General features: G+C 37.8%; 1 protein-coding gene across 1 annotated transcript in view; it reads right to left on the reverse strand.

The window, feature by feature from the left end:
- The window catches only part of plxna1b (plexin A1b), a 148141-nt gene that overhangs the window by 60189 nt on the left and 69194 nt on the right, over positions 1-18758 (reverse strand). The window contains exons 5-9 of the mRNA XM_039656574.2: positions 15630-15730; positions 12908-13031; positions 10596-10749; positions 8020-8119; positions 3014-3128 (exon numbers count right to left, since the gene is read on the reverse strand). Coding sequence (XP_039512508.2) covers positions 3014-3128; positions 8020-8119; positions 10596-10749; positions 12908-13031; positions 15630-15730 — 594 coding nt within the window. The remainder of the gene's footprint in view (positions 1-3013; positions 3129-8019; positions 8120-10595; positions 10750-12907; positions 13032-15629; positions 15731-18758) is intronic.

Here is an 18758-nt window from a genome sequence, read left to right on the forward strand (position 1 = left end):
ACTGTTTGAATCTTCATTTGGTTCATTCAACGAATGAAGCGAATGTATTGACTCGGAAAAAGATTCGTTTATGACATGGCATGGGGGTGAGTAAATTATCAGCAAAAGTTTTTTGAAAACTCCTTTAAGAAGCCTATGGAGGAGTGATTAGCTCTCAAATTTAATCACAAATACCTTAATTTGTGTTCCGAAGATGAACGAAAGTCTTACGGGTTGAACAGTCATTACTGACAGAAGTGAACTATCCCTTTAAGGACATCAAAACCTAAAATAAAACTTCAGAAAGTTGCACAATATGGGACCTTTAAATGAGGAATATTGTAATGTGTTCGTTCCGACCAATCAGAGCACAGTGTGCTTTTCAGTAGGAGGGGCTTGGAACTAAACAGAGCGTTACTGACAGACTGGGAAGAGAGGAGCCGCAACAATAATAATCAACAACATTCAAGCAGGAAAACCTTGTTTAAAACAACATCAAGACTTAGTAAAAGGGTCTCTTAAAGTTCTGGGAGACGTGTGTGATGCTCGTGTGCTTTCAGCTGCTACGAGAAAAACTACAATAACAGTCCAGCTGGCAGAGACAGAGCCGGTTACACACGCCAACGCCTTTCCTTCCCGAGCCCTCGCTTTATTCTCCACCCTCATCCCTGCTCTCGCTCTCCGTACAGCGCTTGTGAAGGACGTGGCGTCACATCTATAATGTAATCTCCCACGTCTTTCTCACTCCCCTCGTCTCACACACACATCTGGAGTCTATTAGAGGAAACCAGTGCAGGCAGGCTTTTAAAACACAGAATCATGGGAGATTCCCAACGGACTCGCCTCAGCCAATGAGTGAGCGGCTCCGTCGACTTGATGACCGGACTCTCTCGTCTTATCAGTAACAGATCGAGTTTCTCGTGAGTGAAAATCTGCGGATGGACACGGCGAATAGTGTCCTCCTAACCAGTCGGGATTCATCAGGTTTCCAGTGTCAACTCCGTGAAAGTGAGAGCGAATCAATGACATCTCAGTCAATCAGGACATATTTGATGTGAAATGCAGTTTGCAACCCATTATACCTGCACTGGGCAACACTTGTAGTGTGATGCATTTACAACTGAAACTGGATATTTAATGAGGGGCTTCATTTTATGCATCAGATTTGATTGGATGCATCGTGAGCGGAAGAGACTTTAAAAAATTAGTACCGACCACACACTTTTGAACAGTAATGAGTTGGGGTTGGGAATCGATTAAAAATAAAATAAAAATAAAATTGATTAAAAATAACATTTAAATTGCGATTGCTCTTATCAGTTCCTTTGTGAGAATTTCATTATATGACTTTAAACCATTCAAGCACGAGACGACTCGCGCTGTTATAGTTTCATGTGTAACTTACTTACTATAAGTGAAACTCAAAAAATTAGAACATCGTGCAAAAGTTCATTTATTTCAGTAATTCAACTTAACTTTTTCAACTAACTTAAAAAAAAAAAAAATTGCTGATAATTTACTCACCCCCATGTCATCCAAGATGTCCATGTCTTTCTTTCTTCAGTCGAAAAGAAATTAAGGTTTTTGATGAAAACATTCCAGGATTTTTCTCCATATAATGGACTTCAATGGGGTCCAAATGGAGAGTTTCAGTGCAAACTGTTCAAAGGGCTTTAAACGATTCCAGACAATGAATAAGGGTCTTATCAAGCGAAACGATCGCTCATTTAATAAATAAATAACAAAGTTTAAGTTTTATAAGCTCAAATGGTCGCCTTGCTCTGTTCTGTGATGCGCGTTCGTGACTCTCCTGTTCATCAAAATGAACGAATCTTTTACCGAGTCAACTCTTTTTTCACGGAAAAAGATTCGTTCATTTTGATAAACGAGTTCGAACAGGAGAGTCACGATTCACGAACGAACACACATCACAGAACAGAGCATGGTGAGCATTTGAGCTTATAAAACTTAAACTTTGTTATTTATTTATTAAATGAGCGATCGTTTCGCTTGATAAGACCCTTATTCATCGTCTGGAATCGTTTAAAGCCCTTTGAACAGTTTGCACTGAAACTCTCATTTGGACCCCATTGAAGTCCATTATATGGAGAAAAATCCTGGAATGTTTTCATCAAAAACCTTAATTTCTTTTGACATCTTGGATGACATGGGGGTGAGTAGATTATCAGCAAAAGTTTTTTCAAAAGTGAACTACTCCTTTAAAAGTTGAAACTAATATATTATAAAGACTCATTACATGCAAAGTGAGATATTTCAAGCCTTTATTTGTTATAATTTTGATGATTATGAACGCTTATGAAAACCCCAAATTCAAAATTAGAATATTGTAAAAAAGCTTTCATATCTGTAAGCCATAATAATCAAAATTACAACAAATAAAGGCATGTAATGAGTCTATATAATATATCAGTTTCACATTTTAAGTTGAATTACTGAAATAAATGAACTTTAGCATGATATTCTCATTTTTCGAGTTTCACCTGTATATTGGGCAACTCTTAAAGTGACAGAAGCCTAATATTCCTGCTGCTGTTTTTATAATAACACTAATCAAACAACAACAAAAGATAGAGAAAATTCACTGATTCTTGACTGAATATCTTTCTATATTTGTAATGTATATTTTCGATTTGATTACAGTTTTTGTACCTGAACACCTGATAATCTTAAAGCAGATTATTTCAATCGTATCTTTGTGTCTATATGTTGCGATTGCGGAGTGTTGACTTGTCTTTAATAATGCTTAAAATTGATATTAGTTAGGCTAGCTGTTTATTATGGTATTTTTAAACCTCAAGCAAACGTTCCTTGTTAAAAAATTTTTTTGTTCAAGATATTCAGCTACAATTAATTTGCAATAAGACAAAATGTGAATGATATGCAAGGTTTTTTTGTGCTGTTTTTACCTCATTGGAATCGAAAATAGGAATTGATAAGAATCGGGATTGATAAAATGCACACGATACCCGACCCTAGTAAAGATCAGTAATTTTAGGAAGTGATGACCTCTCACCTCTGACATGTTCACCCGTCCCTCTTGGAAGGAGCAGTCGTTGGCGTTCTGCGTGCACATATGTCTGTATTTACACCAGTGACACGGGAACGAGCCGTTCACACAGGACAAGCACCTGGAAGAGAACACACACACACACAATTAACCCCAAAACACACACTATACGGCGAGAACCACAGCGCTACGTGTGTGTCCTTGCACTCTGACCTCGCATGCTCTCATTCTGCCCATGAAACTGTGTGAAATAATCTCCCTCACAAAGATCCACTTTATTAGGTGTCTCAGGTTTAAGAAAGACAGTGATGACAAAGAGAGAGAGAGAGAGAGAGAGATCAAAGAGAAGAGGATTTCCCATTAAGACTTGACAAGAGTAGATTAGAAAAGAGAGAAAGACAAAAAAAATAGTGCACTGTTTTCATACGAACTATGTGAATCACTACATGTAGATGGCAACTTACACACACACACACACACACACGTTAGTGGAAACGGCTCATTTTGAATCAGATTGAAGCGTCTCTCAGCTGAGACTCTCAGACACTCAAACCATCTGAGGATTCGGACTGCAATTCTGCAAGTCATTTGTTTCAATTATTCAGTATTAAGTCCAGCAATTTGTTCACTCAGTGACATTAATTGATGCTTTAGGACAAAGAGCTCTGACCTCAGAATGGTTTTTAAGCACTGGGTCGAATTGACCAATCAGCTGCAGCGTTGAGAGCAGCTGTCCAATCAGAGTTGAGAAATGATTTGCTTAATGAAATCTGGTATCTCTCTAGAGCAGCATTCACAATGGCTTTAACCTGATGGTGTTATCAGATAAATCAGAAAAAATATTATATTATATATATACACAGTATATATATATATATATATATATATATATATACTGTATATATATATATATATGTGTATATATATATATATTAGGACTGTCAAACGATTAATCGCGATTAATCACATCCAAAATAAAAGTTTGTGTTAAAATAATATATGTGGGTGCACTCTGTATAATTATTTTATATATATATAAATACTCACACATGCTTGTTTATATTTAAGAAATATTTTCATGTATATAGATTTATATATAATTTATATTATATATAAATATTTTATATATAAATAATATTTTTTCCTTAAATATACATGCACGTGTGTGTATTTATATATATATATATATATATATGAAGAGTTCAGATGCAAAAGCCTCTAAGTGCCATTTAAAATTTTCTTCTAAAATTATCATTTTTATCAAGCTTGTATATTTAAGTTCAGTGATTTCACTTAAATGGCAATGATAATTACCTATTAATTGTTATTTAAGTGAAATTACTGAACTTAAATATACAAGTTTCATAAAAATCATCATTAAAGAAGAAAATTTCAAATGGCATTTAGAGGCTTTTGCATCTGAACTCTTCATATACAAAATGATTATACACAGTACAAACTTGTATTTTGGATGTGATTAATCGTGATTAATTGTTTGACAGCCCTAATATATATATATATATATATATATATATATATATATATATTTATTAGGGATGGGCAACGATTAATCGCATCCAAAATAAAAGTTTATGTTTACATAATATATGTGTGTGTCGTGTGTATAATTAATTTTTATATATAATACACACATGCATGTATATATTTAAGAAATATTTGCATGTATTTACTTTATATATATTTATACATAATGAATATTATATAAAATATAAATATTTGATATATTAATAGCACATTTTTCTTAAATATACACATACATGTGTGGGTATTTATATATACACAAATTAATTATACACACATATATTATGTAAACACAAACTTTTATTTTGGATGCGATTAATCACGATTAATCGTTGCCCATCCCTATATAGAGAGAGTGAGATCCTATCGGTTAACAAAAAAATGAACTCCTTTAAGAATGCAAATCATGCATTTTAAGCTAAAGGATTGTGGTGCGTAATTGTTGCATCTCTGAGTCCCGTGAGGAAACACAAGCACATGTGGTTGAGTGTGTGTGTGTGTGTGTTTGTGTAGGTAATGATCCCCCATCGAGACGCCATTTGTCAGTGTGTTAATGCTGCATCTCCAGAGACGTATAATCTGCTAATCAGCAGGAATAAATCGAGAGGGTGGCCGTGACGGAGAACAAATAGATGCAGGTGAAAACACAACATGTCTGAGATATGCAAGAACACACACACACACACACACACACACATAAAGACTGTATATCTTTAAATGTCAGTGTAGTATTCTTCAATAAGGACAGACGAATAAAATATTCCTTAAGGGACAGATGTGCATGTTCAACACACTGACTGAGTGTGTGTTAGATTACAGTGTAATGAGGACCTATTATGCTTTTGTTCATCTCTCTTTATTTTGTTGAACTCCTGAAACGCCTCCATTGTAGTCTTGAGTTTGAACACGTCACAATATTCCTCATTATAATAATTAATGCGCAGAATAAAGGGGCGGGGCCTGGTTGAGTTAGTTAGTAGTGTGTTGAAATAGGAGCTGGACATTTCCCAAACACACTCAAAGCGCTCGACCAATCACAACACACTGCTCCAGCCGACCAATCAGGGCATAGTGTGCTTTTCAGGAGGAGGGGCTTAGGAACTAAACAGAGCGTTACTGACAGACTGAGAAGAGAGGAGCCGCAACAATGGAGAATATGAGGAGAATAATCAACATTCAAGCAGGAAAACCTAAAAAAAAGCAGTTCTAGCACAAAATAGGGCATAATTTGGTGTCTTCAAATATTAAGTGTACCCCATGGGGTTATAATGATCGCAGTCATGTTGATTGTTCAACCACAAGAACACTAAAATTATGCCTTTCCCAAAGCATTTCCAGTGGATAATTTTATAAAAGCTGCAGAACGAAAAGGTTGTGAATATTAGACATGACCCCGCGCCTCAAAACAGTTCAACACACGTACGTCCATCCATCAGTTTCATTAAACTCGTTCCGTTTGCTTCCAATCTGTAATTCTTTTCCACCAATGTTTCCACCAATCCATTATCAGCGACTGTTAAATTTAAACTGGTTCACTTAAAGCAGAGACTTCTTAAAATAAGTGGTGTGAAGATAATAAATGTGCCCTTATTTTTCTTCCTGACCCCTGCACCAATCCCGAGGGAGGGTTTAATCCGCGTGCCGTCTGGAGTGGGGGTTCAGGGTGTCTCCGGGTTTAAGCCCGTCACGCTGAGCTCTCTTCCCCCACCGACGGGTCGCTGATCAACATAAACCCCCCCGCACACACACACACACACACACACACAGGCGGAAACCGAACACTCATTTCCTCCTCTCACATTAAGATGCTGACGCCTCATCTCCATCTCACATCTCACGGAGAAACGTCCAGCTCATATTTTGCATAAAGAAAATTATTTTTAAAGCCATTTACATGTTTTGCATTGCAATTTGATTATTTTCATGACAATTAAGCACACCAAAAATTTTATTTTTTGAGTTTTGTATAATTCTTGTCTAATTATGTATGTAAGAATTATGAATGAATGTATAAAACATGCTGGGTTGTTTTAACCCAACTTTGGGTCAAATATGGACAAACCCAGCCCTTGGGTTATATTTTTTGATTATATTTTTAACCAAATGTTTGGGTTTGTCCATATTTGTCCTAAAGTTGGGTTAAAGCAACCCAGCATTTTTAGAGTGTATATAAAACCAATAATGATTCTCAAATGATTATCATAGTAATACTATGATTTATGCTTAACATAAAATATAAATCATATTTTCTATGATAATAATAATAATATACCATATAAAATATATATATATATATATATATATATATGAAGAGTTCAGATGCAAAAGCCTCTAAATGCCATTTGAAATTTTTCTTCTTTAATGATGATTTTTATCAAACTTGTATATTTAAGTTCAGTAATTTCACTTAAATAACAAAATCACTGAACTTAAATATACAAGTTTGATAAAAATCATCATTAAAGAAGAAAATTTCAAATGGCATTTAGAGGCTTTTGCATCTGAACTCTTCATATATATTTATATATATATATATATATATATATATATTAATAATATTATATATAATATATATATATATATATATATATATATATATATATATATATATATATAAAATTATAAATGTAATTTTCTATAGAAAAGGCAGTATTTTTGTTTTTATTACTACACTACTGCTAAATTATAATAATTGCGGGGGCAAAATGTAACTGGTATGGAATAAATAGGGTGTATTTTCTTTTGGCAAAATAAACTCCCTCTTTCTTTCTTCTGATTCGGAGGTGAAATATGACCTGGACAGGTTTTATGAAATGTACACACTTCCTATTGCTTTATTTTTTTATCATCTACACAAAGCCTCTACAACGTCCATAAAAACACTTTATTGTGTAAAATAAACCCCTCTAATGGCTGTTGTGCTTTTGGAGACGTGGACGTATAGAATAAAGCAGCATGTGATTATCCAATTATGATAATACTCATATGTAGTGTGTACTTTTCAATTGCACAGGCCGGTCTTATCAGGGAAGCGCCGTGTGACCTAGTTTTAAAGCTGATGGTGTGTGTGTGTGTGTGTGTGTCATGGAAGGTATTGTGTATCTGAGATGCTGTTACTCTGAGAGAGGTGTGTGTGTGTGTGTGTTATATCTCTGGAGACAGCTTTGGCTCATCTGTCCTGCAATAAGACACTACACAGACCTCCCAAAAGAGTCTGAACCCATCTGGAGGATCTTAGAAGCGCACACACACACACACACACAGTCAGTGCAGTGTATTCATTGAGATGTTCAGCTGGGGGTCCCACTATCTGTAGGATTGTAACCACAGTCTGTTTTCAAGAGAATAACTGTCAATCAACACGCCACCGGTTGCCACGGCAACAGAAATATGACCCCCCCCCCCCCCCCGCCCTGAGTGGGTAAAACGAGAAGAGCCGAGATAAAGAGCGAGAGGAGGAGTGGACTCACGATCTGTGGATGCTGCAGTTGTAGAAGGTGAAATCCACACTGGCAAATGTCTGGCCCGTTTCCCTGGACTTCAAGTAGAGCTTCACCACATGAGTGTCTCCTGCAGAGAGAGAGAGACTCATCATGAAGGATCTTATATCTTCAATATTGTGCCACTGAATCAGCTGCTATCCAAACACTTGTGTGTGAGGAGTGCTTATATAGTGCATTAGTGTGCATACATGTTTATGTTTATTCATCTGCATGCTGTGCAACGGCTCGAAACGCAGTGAGATTTAGAGCCAGAGCTATCATGAGAAACACTTGTTGGGTTAAAGTCCAGCACTTCACTGATGATTAAGAAAATACAACACCGTTGGACATTTAGCATCACACAGCACAGCATTAGCATGTCTCTTTGACGAGCAATGTGTGTGTTAGCATGTTCTCATTAGCATCAGCATAACAACTAGAATAAATCAATAAGTATTATTAAGAAACAATTTCACTTAATTAACACCTAATTCTTTATTTTTGTTGTGATTTTACTCACACGTTTTAGTTATGTAGTGTGTTTATAATTTTGTATTATTATTTTATAAATCTATATAGATTTTAATTCATTTTTTTAATAGATTTTCAATATAATTTCATTTTTGTTTTAGTTATTTTAGGACATAAAGCTAAACTAAATGAAAATGAGAAGAGTTGCTTTGGGAACTAAAGCTGAAAGCTGTTTATTTTTTTATATATACATATTAGGGCTGTCACATCCAAAATAAAAGTTTGTGTTTACATAATATATGTGGGTGCACTGTGAATAATTATTTAAAAAAAAATACAAATACACACACATGCTTGTATATATTTAAGAAATATTTTCATGTATATACTGTACATAGATTTATATTATATATAAATATTTTATATATCAATAATATTTTTCCTTAAATATACATGCATGAGTGTGTATTTATATATTTACACATACAAAATAATTATACACAGTGCACCCACATATATTATAAACACAAACTTTTATATTATTTTATTTAATTTCAAGTAACGAATATGTTTAGGGTCCAATTCTCACTATCAACTAACTATTACCTGAAACTTAAGCCTCAATAAACCCCTAATTACTGCTTATTAATAGTTATTAAGGTAGTTAAGTTTAGGTATTGTTAGATTAAGGGATGTAGAATATAATCATGCATAAAAATGTATTAATATGTGCTTTATAAATACTAATAAACAGCCAATATCCTAGTAATATGCATGATAATAAGCAACTAGTTAATAGTGAGAATTGGACCCTAAAGTGTTACACATGTTTTAGTTAACGGTGATAACCCGTTAATAGATTTTTAAAACAAAAAATCAAAAATGTAATACATTTTTGGGGCTTTTATTCTAGATTTGGGGCTAGAAATTGTAAATAACTGAAATTATGCAACTTATTTTTCTTAATCCTGAGAGTTATTTTTTTCTTTCCCCAAAACATTAACGTTTGTGTTGATTCTCAAGTGAACAATAAAGCAAAACACAACACGGACACGACTCGCCATATTCATCGACTTTCCAGAGGCATTAATGCGAACAAACATCACAATCAGTTGCAGTATTTTTCTTAAAATGGAAACAGATCTGAATAAGAGCTGAGATAACTATCTAGGACAGATATAATGGCAATCGTGATGTAGACAAAAGATATGAGACAATCCCCATCATAAACATCAATCTAAAGCTTAGATTTCTTAACCCTTGTGCTGCATTAGATTTTTAACACCGTTGAGTGCATTAAGGACCAAAAATGGCCACATATTAAACATTGCCTAAAATATTATATATTATTATTATTTTCCACTTTTACCAAGTTAAATCTTTTAACCAGCATCAGTCCTCATCATAACTAACAAAAATGTATTCAATTTCAGGATTTTAACCCTTTAATTACCAGTTTTGTTTGCGAAACCATCGATTTGTATAAGAGGAAAAAACACAAAAATTCAATTATTTTCAATAAATTAAATGCAAAGAGAAAACTTTAGATTTGTCCCACTTTGCAAAAAATCCCACTTAGCGCGTTAGAGACCAAAAATGGCCACCTATTAAACATTGCCTATTGCCTAAAATAAGGTGCATTTCCACCCATAGGGAATAAATATGTAGTGACGTCATCTGGTGGAATACACTATATAATGCAAATATAATGCTTTTGCTTCAAAATGAAAGGATGTTTGTGCAAAAATCATGTTTCATGTATTACTGACAGCCTCAGTTTTAAACAACGTTTTAATGGGTTTCAATGGGCCATTTTTGCTCTTTATGGTGCTGAGTGTTACTATTTGATCTACACAGTGTGTGTTATACATATTTTGCAAAATGGGATCACATTTTTTACATGTATCCAAAAAGTCACAATTTTGCCAAATTTCATACCATTTGCATTAAAACAGCCAAAATGGTCAAAGAAATTAAACTGCAAAAGACCAAAAATGTCCCTAATGCAGCATAAGGGTTAATCTTCAGGACTGTTGGATCTAAAGGCTTCAGTTAGTGTTGGTTGACCGGTGTGTGTGTGTGTGTGTACTGACTGTGTTGGCGTGTGATGGGGACGAGCTCCTTGGCAGTGGGAGAGAGGCAGTAGATCCGTGATCCGTGTATTGTTGCCTCGGTCTCCGTGTAATCCTCGAAGGAGCAATCCACTCCTGCGGAAAGATCCGGAACGTTCCGGGCCTCCAGGACCAGCTGGCAGATCAACGGAGAAAACAGACAAGAGTGAAGAAGCTTGGCTCACGTTCCCATATTTCATCTGAAGCAGAGCTGTTTTTAGACATCTGCTGCTCCATATTGCTGAGATCTGCTCACCCTCCACACGAGAACTCATCACAACTAACTCCACTTATGTAATCAGATTACTCTTGCAAGTAACGAGTAAAGTAACGCATTACTTCAATTTACAACAACATATCAAAGTTACTCTTCAAATAAGTAGCGCTAGTTACGGTTTCAGCTCTCCTGTCCCCATGTTTCAGAGAAATAGTGTGTGTGTGTGTGAGAGAGAGAGAGAGTGTGTGAGACAGTGTGTGTGAGAGAGTGTGTGTGTGTGAGAAAAAGATGGAGAGAGTGAGTGAGAGAGAGTGTTTGTGTGTGTGTGTGTGAGAGAGAGAGAGAGAGTGTGTGTGAGACAGTGTGTGTGAGAGAGTGTGTGTGTGAGAGAACAAGATAGAGAGAGTGAGTGAGAGAGAGTGTGTGTGTGTAGGTTTCGGTTTCACATTTATTGACTGACAGCTCTCCTGTCCCCATGTTGAGAGAAACAATGTGTGTGTGTGTGTGTGTGTGAAACAGAGAGAGAGAGAGAGAGAGAGAGAGAGAGAGAGAGTGTGTGTGTTTGTGTGTGTGTGAGAGAGAGTGTGTGAGACACTGTGTGTGAGAAAGTGTGTGTGTGTGTGAGAAAAAGATAGAGAGAGAGAGTGAGAGAGAGTGTGTGTGTTTGTGTGTGTGTGAGAGAGAGTGTGTGAGACACTGTGTGTGAGAAAGTGTGTGTGTGTGTGAGAAAAAGATAGAGAGAGTGAGTGAGAGAGAGTGTGTGTGTGTAGGTTTCGGTTTCACATTTATTGACTGACAGCTCTCCTGTCCCCATGTTGAGAGAAACAATGTGTGTGTGTGTGTGTGTGTGAAACAGAGAGAGAGAGAGAGAGAGAGAGAGAGAGAGAGAGAGAGAGAGTGTGTGTGTTTGTGTGTGTGTGTGTGTGTGTGTGAGAGAGAGTGTGTGAGACACTGTGTGTGAGAAAGTGTGTGTGTGTGTGTGTGTGTGAGAAAAAGATAGAGAGAGAGAGTGAGAGAGAGTGAGTGTGTGTGTGTGTGTGTGTAGTAGTAGCACTAGTTACTGTTTCACATTTATTGACTGACAGCTCTCCTGTCCCCATGTTGAGAGAAACAATGTGTGTGTGTGTGTGTGTGTGTGTGTGTGTGTGTGTGTGTGTGTGAAACAGAGAGACAGAGAGAGAGAGAGAGTGTTTGTGTGTGTGAGAGAAAGTGTGTGTGTTAGGCCGTGTGTCCACCAAAGTGTTTTTCGACGCGCCTGGCATATGTTTTTAATTGTTTTCAATGGGAGCGCCGCGTTTTTTAAACGCCGTGAGCGTACCGAGGCGCTGAGCGCTTTTTTCACGCTGAAGCGCCGGCGTTTTACTGGTCGCTGGGAGTTGAAAAAATGTTCAACTTTGAATAAAACGCAGCGCTCATCACTGTCACATTTTACCCAGCCGTCCAATCACAGTGGAGGAGGGGCGGGACTAAACCACACCGATCAACTGTCATCATTCAAACTGCTGCGGATACTCTGTATCATAGCAACGGAAAAAACGCTCTCAACCGCCCAAAGCACGGCGTCTTCAGCAGAGCTAAAAACGCTTTGGTGGACACACGGCCTTAATAAAAACAGTAAAATTCAATCTCAGAATTGTGCGGAAAACTTATAATTAACTATTATATTACACAAATATACTTTATGTATTTAATCTCACTTTATTAACCAATGACTGCTTCTGACCTTCAATGATCTAATTCAACCATACTAATAAACAAAAGTGACTTCAGATTAGATTTAGAAAAGAGTGTTGAACTTCTCCTGAATCCTATAGTTCTGTAGTCCAGAATAACAGCAAATATGAGGGAATCTGCAGTCCTTCAGCCTGAGGCTTATTCACTTCACTTTTGGTCTGAAAGGGCCTTAACATTTGCCAAAATAGCTCAGCCGAGGTCAGAAAAGTAACGCAAAAGTTCTTTTTTTTATAAAAAGTCACTATGTAACATTAGTCACTTCTTAATGCAATTTGTAATACATTTGACACTGGATATGCTACTCTACAGTAGCTCTCTCTCTCACACACACACACACACACACCTGGACCTCGGCCATGGTGACGGAGATGTTGTTGGGCTGGACCGTCAGCTCCACACACTGATCGGCTCGAGAAGCGAATCTCTGGGGTTCGTCGGCTCGTTCACAGCGATCACGGCGAGAACATCTGAGGCCGGAGAGAGAACACACACACATCAACACACACTTCAGCGTAACAGTAAACTCTGAGATAATCAGCGCTGAGAAGGCTTGAGCAGACTGAAGGACTTCACACCGTCATTAAAGCTGCGCACGGGCTAAACTTTCATTTCAGAAACATTCGTCCATGAAACGTTTAAGCCATGAATCAAACCAACCAGCTTCCGGACCAATCAGAAATGAAAATGTCATTTTAAGGATATGAACTTGAGATATCGTTTACTTCACAGACAGTAAAATATGCAATTTTTTTGACACCTCAATTATGAAGTTTATATCACGATTAATCACATCTAACTTAAATGTGTGTGTGCTGTGTATAATTATTTTGTATATATACATACGTATATGCATGCATGTATATATTTAAGAATTATTTGCACATAAATACTTTATATATATATATATACACACACACTACTGGTCAAAAGTTTTAGATCGGTAAGTTATGTTTTTAAAAGAAGCCTCTTCTGCTCACCAAGGCTGCAATTATTTGATAAAAAAATACAAAAAAAAAACAGTAATATTGTGAAATATTATTACAATTTAAAACAGTTTTTTTTTAATGTGAATATATAGTGAAGTGTAATTTATTTCTGTGATCAAAGCTGAATTTACAGCATCATTACTCCAGTCTTCAGTGTCACATGATCCTACAGAAATTATTATAATATGATGCTCAAGAAACATTTATGATTATTATCCATGTTGAAAACAGTTTTTTACATTTTTATTTTAATAGAAAGTTAAAAAAAAAACAGAATTGATCTGAAATGGAAAGCTTTTGTAACATTAAATCACTACCATTATTTATTTTTACCAGAATTTATTTTTTATTTTTGGGGGAAAGAAATTAGAAAATACTTTTATTCATCAAGGATGAGTTAAATTGATCAAAACTTACAGTAAAGACATGTATAATGTTATTTTAAATAAATGCTGTTCTTTTGAACTTTCTATTCATCATAGAATTTTTTTTTGGGGGGGGGGGGGGGGATAAATGGTACACGACTGTTTTCAACATTGAAAATAATAATTTATGTTTTTTGAGCATAAAATCAGCATATTAGAATGATTTCTGAAGGATCATGCGACACTGAAAATGTAATGATGTTGAAAATTCAGCTTTCAAATTACATTTTAAAATATATTAAAATAGAAAACAGTCATTTTAAATTGTCATAATATTTCACAATATTACGGTTGTCATTCTTTACATCAAATAAAGCAGCCTTGGTGAGCAGAAGAGACTTCACTGTTTAAAAACATAAAAAAACCTTACTGATCTAAAACTTTTGACCGGTAGTGTATATATATATATATATATATATAGTTCATTTAAACAAGTTGTTGAAAATCACATCAACTTTTACAGACCCAAATCTCATCACTGTGACCTTCAGGGTTTGGACTTAAACATTGTTATTGTTAGAAACATAATAGTGTCACTATGGAGAAAATAAATGTGCTTTTTGACATCTGGAAGCTCCTCTGGCCTGTAATGTGGACGTTACACAGGAAAACTATTTAAACTGCTTCTTTGTGGCTGAAATGGTGGTAAAAAGGACTGTTTGCTGCTAATGTTTGCCAGAGGGTTTGGCAGAGCATCATATTTTACACAGACAGACTGAGGCTCGTGTGTGTGTGTGTGTGTGTGTTCATACGCAGGGCTGAAATCATCTGCGCTGGAGCGAGACGCGAGCGCTCAGACATGAACACACAAACTTCATGAATCCCTGAAGGGCAAATTCAGACATCTGAAGATAAAGCTGACATCTGAATCTTCAGGGATAATCACTGAATGTGACGGTTATTGTGGAAGAGAGAATGACAGGAATATGTTTCGGCTTTTAATTATTTTTTAACCACAGTAGTTTGTGTTCATGGCTGAAATCCAGCTAATGTTTCTCTCGTGACTGAGATCATGGACACGCTTATGTGAATCATAATGAATATTTCCACTTCAGCCTGAGAAAGAGTTTGATGAACTGATGTGCAGATACACGCTAGATGGTGGTAAACCACACACACACACACACACACAACAGGTTCACGAGAGGTTAACACTTAATTAACCCTGTAAAAGCCTCGATTATGAAATATTCATAAAAAATAAGTACGATGAAATTCTGATGCTTGTAATGTAACTTTATAACAGTATAACATAAAATGCATATGAATATCAGTCATCACTCTAAATTTACCAATAATGTGTCTTGGTAAGATGATTTTAAAATGTTGTATGATCAAACATAAAATGCAATGCAATACAATGATGATTGAGAGATTCCTTCCTCAAAAGCCTGATGATCATATTTGAGACTCGTGATTTTTCTAATAAATGATGTTTGGATGATCAATAAACCTCAGTTAAGTGCTTATCTTGAAATATTCAAAGTCATTACGTTTATCAGTACGGATTTATTAAATATGATACAGTAGGATTAAACCGTTGATTAAAAGGGTTAAATATTTAACTTCTTAATGTCTGTCGGTGTGAAACGAGATGTTCTGTAAAGTGGAGGACAGGAGTCTGTAGATATGAGCTGTTTGTGTGTTTGCTTACATGTTGTGAAGGACACACCAGCCGCAGTGGGGATCTCTGGAGCTCAGACACTCGGAGCAGCTCGTGTACTGGGAACAGCTCTCCACCGGCACACGCGTCACCTGCACAACACACACACACACACATGATAATTAGATCACACACAGAGAAAAAGTGGAGTATAAAAGAGGAAAAGCAGCAAATCTGTGGTCAAAGCATGAGTCGCTTCAGAATAGAGATGAGCGCTGGAGGGTGAGAAACGTTTGCTGCTTTCTGTATGTGTGTGTGTGTGTGTGTGCGTGCATATGGAAGGCACAGAATCAGCTTCTCACACGCTGCGCCATCTGACAGTTACCACGGAGATCAGCATTTGATTGACAGGAGCCCTGCCGAAAACAGAATAACATCAGTGTGTGTGTGTGTGTATGTGGAAGGAAGGAAAAAAGAAGGATGAAAGGAAAGGAAGGAAGGACAGCAGGAAGGAAGAAAGGACAGGAGGAAGGAAGGAAAGACGGGAGGAAGGAAGGAAAGACGGGAGGAAGGAAGGAAGGACGGGAGGAAGGAAGGAAGGATGGGAGGAAGGAAGGAAATACGGGAGGAAGGAAGGACGGGAGGAAGGACGGGAGGAAGGAAGGAAAGACGGGAGGAAGGAAGGAAGGACGGGAGGAAGGAAGGAAGGATGGGAGGAAGGAAGGAAATACGGGAGGAAGGAAGGACGGGAGGAAGGACGGGAGGAAGGAAGGGAGGAAGGAAGGAAATACGGGAGGAATGAAGGAAGGATGGGAGGAAGGAAGGAAGGAAGGACGGGAGGAAGGAAGGAAGGACGGGAGGAAGGACAGGAAGGAAGGAAGGAAGGAAGGACGGGAGGAAGGACGGGAGGAAGGAAGGACGGGAGGAAGGAAGGAAATACGGGAGGAATGAAGGAAGGATGGGAGGAAGGAAGGAAGGAAGGACGGGAGGAAGGAAGGAAGGACGGGAGGAAGGAAGGACGGGAGGAAGGAAGGAAATACGGGAGGAATGAAGGAAGGATGGGAGGAAGGAAGGAAGGAAGGACGGGAGGAAGGACGGGAGGAAGGAAGGAAAGACGGGAGGAAGGAAGGAAGGACGGGAGCAAGGAAGGAAGGACGGGATGAAGAAAGGACGGGAGGAAGGAAGGAAAGACGGGAGGAAGGAAGAAAGGAAGGAAGGACGGGAGGAAGGACGGGAGGAAGGAAGGAAAGACGGGAGGAAGGACGGGAGGAAGGACGGAAGGAAGGACGGGAGGAAGGAAGGAAGGAAGGACGGGAGGAAGGAAGGAAGGAAGGAAGGAAGGACGGGAGGAAGGAAGGAAAGACGGAAGGAAGGACGGGAGGAAGGAAGGAAGGAAGGACGGGAGGAAGGAAGGAAGGAAGGACGGGAGGAAGGAAGGAAAGACGGGAGGAAGGAAGGAAGGACAGGAGGAAGGAAGGAAGGAAGGACGGGAGGATGGAAGGAAAGACGGGAGGAAGGACGGGAGGAAGGAAGGAAGGAAGGAAGGAAGGAAGGACGGGAGGATGGAAGGAAAGACGGGAGGAAGGACGGGAGGAAGGAAGGAAGGAAGGACGGGAGGAAGGAAGGAAGGAAGGACGGGAGGAAGGAAGGAAAGACGGGAGGAAGGACAGGAGGAAGGAAGGAAGGAAGGACGGGAGGATGGAAGGAAAGACGGGAGGAAGGACGGGAGGAAGGAAGGAAGGAAGGACAGGAGGAAGGAAGGAAGGAAGGACGGGAGGAAGGAAGGAAAGACGGGAGGAAGGACAGGAGGAAGGAAGGAAGGAAGGACAGGAGGAAGGAAGGACAGGAAGGGAGGAAGGCAGTTGTGAAAGCAAAACCAAGGAAGACAAAGTTGTGTCGTTCTAGTCCATCAGTTCATGTGTGTTGAATGATGATAATGTTTTTTTAATATAAAAGATATCACAAGATAACACTTGGATAACAGATTTTAACCGGGAAGTAGCACATGCTATATGTAGCCCTAAACCAAACCAAACAATAAACTACACAGAGATCATTAATATCAATCAGCAAACACTTGAGTAATTACACCAACACACACCCAATTATTATAATATTACTAATAAATAACTTAACTTATTAATCTAAAGGCAAATATAAACCCAGCAGAGTGCATGATGGAAAACACCACACACCCACACACGCACAGATGCAGAGACGCACACACACACACACACACAGTATCAGTTTACAAGGTGAGAAACAGTGATGGAGGGATGAAGATAAGCAGAGATGAAGAACAGATGGTGAGATAGTAGAGATGGTGAGGTTAGGTCTCTCTCTCTCTGTGTGTGTGAGTGTGTGTGTGTGTGTGAGAACGTTTAGGGTTCATGGCACATCCGTTTCTCTGTAAGATCAGTTCACCATATGCAGCCTTGTCAGTGTGTGTGTGTGTGTGTGTGTGTGTGTGTGTGTGTGTACAGTGTAAAATAAAGAAACCGAATATGCATTAAGGACAACACTGTTTGACACAAGCTCAACATTAATTTGTCATTTTAGTACATGGTGAGAGTCATCATGTAACACACACACACACACACAGGCGAGCAGCCGTGAGCGGCGTTCATCTGATATTCAGCGTGTTAAACTGCAGCCTGCAGCCAAAACACACGCAAATGAATTCACGATAAATGACACATACACACACACACTACACCTGATGATAATGTGTCAAAACACACACATTCAATCTCAGAGATGAGGAAAACTCAGCGCCTCAGGCTTCAAACGTCAATCAAATGTGTGACACGATGATGATGATGACGCATGTGTGTGACACACACACTCTACATCAACCTCTATATTACAGATACAACAGAAACTCTAAGCGATCAGCTGATGGACACGGTTGTGTGTTTTTACAAATGTTGTTTTATAGTGTTAAAAAGATTTCATTTCAAATAAATGTTTTAAAATATTCGTTCTCAACATTGATAATAATCCTAATGTTTCTAGAGCATCAGATCCTCATATTAGAGTGATTTCTGAATGTCTGTGACACTGAAGACTGGGGTAATGATGCTGGAAATACACAGCAATAATTATATTTAATGTATATTACAATAGAAAACTATTGCAATTTCCTGTTTTTACTGTATTTATAATCATATGAATGCAGTA

Source organism: Pimephales promelas, chromosome 8, assembly GCF_988280905.1.
Source record: "Pimephales promelas chromosome 8, fPimPro1.hap1.1, whole genome shotgun sequence".
Classification (NCBI taxonomy): Eukaryota; Metazoa; Chordata; class Actinopteri; order Cypriniformes; family Leuciscidae; genus Pimephales; species Pimephales promelas.